The sequence below is a fragment of the Colletotrichum karsti genome (assembly GCF_011947395.1).
Source record: "Colletotrichum karsti strain CkLH20 chromosome Unknown Scaffold3, whole genome shotgun sequence".
NCBI classification, from domain to species: Eukaryota; Fungi; Ascomycota; class Sordariomycetes; order Glomerellales; family Glomerellaceae; genus Colletotrichum; species Colletotrichum karsti.
Window position 1 is genome coordinate 991,263 of NW_024065903.1, and position 5,333 is coordinate 996,595.

Consider the following 5,333-nt stretch of genomic DNA (forward strand, 5'->3'; position numbering starts at 1 on the left):
AGACAAGGTGACCCCGTGTCAGGACGGCTCGTCGCTCAGCTGCGAAAAGATCTGTCATCTCAATCTGGGAATCTTCCAACACGGACCAGGTCGCGCCATACTGGGCTGGATGGGCTGGTTGAAGGTTCCATGACATTCATGGCGACGCACGGCATTAGCCATTCAGCCGAAAATCTTAAGGCCATGGGCCTCAGTGATATAGCTGCTACTATCGTTCCGTCCATCTGTCACTCGCTTTTAGCGATTCCCCAGGCCATGCCCAGGTTTCTCGAACAGGGTGGAGATGGAGAGGAGGGGAGGGGACGGCAGGGGACGGTACAGCGGTTGTGAGTGTGAGTGAGAGTGAGAGCGTGAGTGAGTGTGTACAGAAATATCCACACCCATACACATTACACGCACAGATGCTGGCTGCTGGCCCAGTTGTATGTGTGGCTCAGCAGCCAGCAGAACCGAGCCAGCACCAGCAACCGGCGACCAGCAACATCGCAAATGTTCACCAGCTGCCACCCGCGTCTGCTCACCTCACCTCACAACGCTCACCCTCGCGCGCGCTCCCCGACTGTTCCTCCTACCAATCCAACATGAACCATATCCATGCTGGGGGGCCTGGCAGGCCTGGCAGCAGGCCAAACACGATGCTCATGGCATGCCTACCCGCCTGGCATGGCATGGCATGGCATGGTAATGGTATGGCACATGAGCTGCTGCTGCGGCTTTTCTCTCGAATCGACGAGCCTTAAAACAGTGCATCGGGTCTCCTTTCGAGGCCATCCCCACTGCTACGGTACCGTACCTCTGTTCCCTCTCCTCGAACCTCCCCCCCTCCCTCCCCCCTTGCTCGACGGGGACCAAGGACACCACTGCTCAGGTACCAGGTACCGTCGACCCTCGTTCGAGCAGGCGTTATCCCGTCGTGGCCGCTGCCCGTGCTCGTGCTGTGCTTGCCTGCCTTGCCTTGCTCTTGCTCTTGTCCGGATCCAGCCTCGACATTTCTCCGTGTGGATGGCCGTACCCTTCGGTATTAATTCCACCTCTGTCATACTACAGAGCAAGGGTTTCCTGACAAGACGGCCCTGCTACGGCCACGGGTATCCTTCATACTTGCCATACAGAAACGGGGCCTGTCAGTTCCAGGCCTGAGAACGCCTCCCAGTCGATCGACCCCGCCATACAATCATTTGGCACACCCTCAAATTTATACAATATATGATCGATCCTACCTCGTGGGACCTGGGGTAGCCAAGTCCTCTTTCCCTTTTTCATCATCTTCTCTTCCTTTTCTCTAAACGACTTGACGCATCAACACATCATTCTCTCTCTCTTTTGATTAAATTGCTTCTGGGCCCGTCTTGGATTTCATCTACAACCTGGACACCTAGACCCTACGACGTCAATTTGAGCTATCCGTTGCCCGACCCATCGGTTTGCTCAAGCTATCAACCTACCTACCTACCTTTGCTTTGAGCTTTCAAGATTGCCACCCGAGGCTATTCTTGTCATCCATCTCCAACCTCGTCTCGCTCCACGAACGACATCAGAAGCTCCTTCACGGCCACTTCTGATATTGCAGAGAAGAACCTGTTTGGAACACGTTCTCGCGGTACTGTGATGCGCCATCATCTCTCTTGAATTCGGACATCGAACCTTGGGACCACCACTCGTTCAACACCGCTCTCTTCACAACGCTCCTTCACCACGCCTACTCCGGCCCCAACGCATCATACAGAAGACGCTTCTTAGATCGTCTCTGTAACTTCATCCAGCTAGAAAGCAGCCCCAGAACTCTCAACCTCTCAACAACCCGTCCCAATGCTCGTTACCAGGCAGTTCGACACCACCGAGCAGAGCCACTGGTCTTACAGCAAGTTTGAGACCTCCCTTCACAAGCCCCCTACTACACCTCCACGCATGTCGAACCAGTTCGAAGCCCCGTTGCCGACGCCTCCCGAGTGGCAGGGCCAGCAGTACTCGTACTTGCCGGCCCCGGAGAACAACGTCTTCTCTCAGGGATACCAGGCTGGCAATGACGCCTCGGAACCTCGCACTTCGGCCAGCGCTCCCACTCAAGTACACATCCAGACCAAGCAAGAACCCAACACCGCGACTGAGAACCGCGGAACCGCAGACCCCCTTGGCCTTCGACAGGTCAAGCAACCCACTCCGGAAGACGAGCCTGAAGTACAGCAGCAGCAGCAAACACAAGGACAGGACCAAAGGCAGGAGAGTGTAGAGAAGATGGCAGACTCAGCGCCCCAGGACAGCATGGCCTCGGTGGAGACACAGAGTGTATCAATGGCATCGGCTCCTTCATCGACGGCAGGCGATGTGCCCTCGGTTCAGATCGACAACGACGATGCTTCCTTGAGCAAGGATGAGGACGATGATGTCCTCGACGATGATGATATGCTTGATGATGGAGACGGTACACCCCAGACTGCCGCAGAGCGGACAGCCGCCCGCAGGAAGATGAAGCGCTTCCGGTGAGTAGCCTGGATGTTAGTTTGTGTGACTTGTAAGCTGACCAACGATAGTCTCACACACCAGCAAACACGATTCCTCATGAGCGAGTTCGCCAAGCAACCACACCCCGATGCCGCCCACAGAGAACGCTTGTCTAGGGAAATTCCAGGCCTGAGCCCTCGCCAAGTCCAAGTTTGGTTCCAGAACCGGTGAGTCCCAGATCACAACGAAGACGATAAAGGCAGCATACTGATGTAAGCAATTCAGCCGTGCCAAGATCAAGCGTCTCACAGCCGACGACCGTGACCGTATGATCAAGATGCGCGCTGTCCCTGACGACTTCGACAACGTTCAAGCTCTCCACTCTCCCTACGGCGCTGTCCACGGCCTCGGAACTCCTTTGGCCTCACCCATGGGCTTCGGAACACAGGCCTACGCCGACCACATGATTCGACCCCTGATGGTGGATGTGCGAAGGGCTGAGGGCGGCGAGGATCACATCTCTACCTCGGGAATGAGCCCGGGCTTCGGAGGCATGGCTTACACCCCGCCGGCAACCATGAGCAGCCCCGATATCCTCTCTCCCATGACCCCCAACTCAACGGGCGACCACCGTTACGGCTACGGCAGCCACCTCTCTCCCATGGGCCCCGGTCCTCGCACCTCGAACCCCTTTGCGCGCCAGGGCGCCATGGAAAACTCGATGTCGATGCACCGAGGCCAGCCTGCGCGACCTCTCCAGCCCCTCCAGCTCCGCGAGACCATGTCCAGGTCGAGATCAGAGAACATCCAGTCTCCCTTGAGGTCTAGCATGTCCTGGAAGGGCGACTCGATCGACTACAACTCGTACCACCACGGCGCCGGCCCCAGCCCTCAGCTGAGCGGAAGACAGCAGTCCGTCTACCAGCCGGATGGCATGAGCGCCCCTTCAAGCAGCGGCCTCCCCTACGAGTCTGGCTCATACTCCGGCAACTCGGTTCACTCCCCTCCCGGCATGAACTACTCAAACTTCCAGTCCCAGCCCAACCGTCTCCGAACTCGCGCATCTTCCGGAGCTGTCCCCCTTGGCCTCGACCTCCGCAACCAATACCGCTCTGTCGGCTCGGTCCCTCCCCCAGGCCACGCCTCTACCCCTCGTGCGACCTCCGCCCAATTCCCCACGTCGGGCCCTTACACCTCCTCCTTCCCCTCAGCGCCCCTTACCGCCCCCGTCGACTTCTCCCTCCCCCGCACCCCCGGTCCCCGACCTGGCGGCGTCCAGGACTACTCCATGCCTCAGATGAGCGCCCCCATCGCCGCTCCCAACGACTTCTCCCAGGCCTTCCACGCCAGCATGAGCACTTCCAACGCGAGGACTCCCATGCGCGACTCCTTCGGCGGCGCCGGCGGTCCCATGCCTCCTCACGCGGAAAGCCAGCAGCACCAGCAAAGAGGCGAAGAGTACGGACAGGACTACGGGCTCAAGAGGAAACGGAGCTTCAGCGGAGCGTCAACAACCGGTCCTGCGCCTGCATACGGCAGCACGGCGTAAATACACGACCGGCTCTTTTCATTTACATCTTTTTTCTTTTTGGAAGACAATATGGTCGGAAAGATACCCCCAGGGAAAGGAAGGGAGGAAAAAACAAAGGAATACGCAACATCGACATCGACAACATTTTGGCATCTTGATTTTTTGGTTTAAGGGTCGGGGAAATCTGCTTTTAGAAAAGGCGAGCGCGCTGCTCAACGACACGACTCTCTGCGTTGTTTTCAAGGGGTGGCCGGGCCGGCTGGTTGATTTCCATCGTTTTTGCTGTTCATTTTCTTCTTGTTCCATCATGTGCCGACGACAAACAAACCTCCTGTCTCTTCTCTTCAAAAAGGCTATGCACATACTTTTACCATTCGCTTCATATATTCATGGACAAAAAAAACCAAATACTTTTCAAACAAAATGTTCTCACTTTACTTTCCGCTTTTGCTCTCTTCCTTTCTCTATCTCTCTTCTCGTGTTTCCGCGCCTTGTTTGGGACTGCGTTCTTGCTTCGGAAATACCCCCATCTTTCTCACTTCTTGTGTGTATTATTTAAGAAAACAGCTTTTTGATGTGTATTTAGCAAACTGGTTTTGTTTATTTTTTGTGCTTTGGCAGGAACAATTTTGAGATTTCGTTTTTAGTATACAACGTATACCATTCCCATTCTTCCAAAGAGATATTTTGCCGGTGCAAACACCCAACTCCCCTCTTCCCGTGCTGTGTTCTGTGATACTATGTTAAACCGGATATTTCCCCTCTTCTACAGACTACCTCGGCGCGGCTCGCTTGGGATGTGGACAGACCTGAAGTCGTGGGACCGGAGGAATGGATGGCGTCACGATGAGAGGGGGGGTTCGAAAAGAAACCATGCGAAACGGAAGGGAGCGCAGTTGGCTCGGTTGGGCATCAACACACACGATGTTGCTATCGCGGAATTTTTGTGCATGGAATCGCTTATGCAACTACGAGACGCGAGGTTCTGGAGACGCAGCCGCGTGGGAGACAGAGAGACATTTGGCCATCGTCACGGTGGCGAGGAACGAGCTAGCTAGCATGGAAGAACGAAAAGAACGCATACCCCATCGCGAATCACAAAAACCCTCATGCAGCACGTCCGTCAGCGTGTCTCGGAACGACTTGGAATCCCTACCCATGGCCCTGGAGCGTCGCCTGGCCAGGTTTTCGTTGTGATGAAGAGAGACAAAGCTGCTGCGGCGGCGGCTACTGTGGGATTCGCCTCCTCCGCGACCCCGGATCCCCCCCGGTCCATCGATGGCACCGCGGATTGTGGGGACCAGCCCGAATCGTCCATGTCCTGCGACGTGGTTGGTCCGTTGCGTCGAGTGTTCGGCAT

The 5,333-nt window shown here is 56.0% G+C and overlaps 1 protein-coding gene across 1 annotated transcript; it reads left to right on the forward strand.

The window, feature by feature from the left end:
- Positions 1-1,809: 1,809 nt before the first annotated feature.
- CkaCkLH20_01376 (homeobox domain-containing protein) lies at positions 1,810-3,991 on the forward strand (the record flags this gene model as incomplete). Its single annotated transcript, XM_038884095.1, has 3 exons — positions 1,810-2,480; positions 2,532-2,669; positions 2,728-3,991. 3 exons carry the CDS (start codon positions 1,810-1,812, stop codon positions 3,989-3,991), a joined length of 2,073 nt encoding a protein of 690 aa, XP_038750687.1.
- Positions 3,992-5,333: the final 1,342 nt, after the last annotated feature.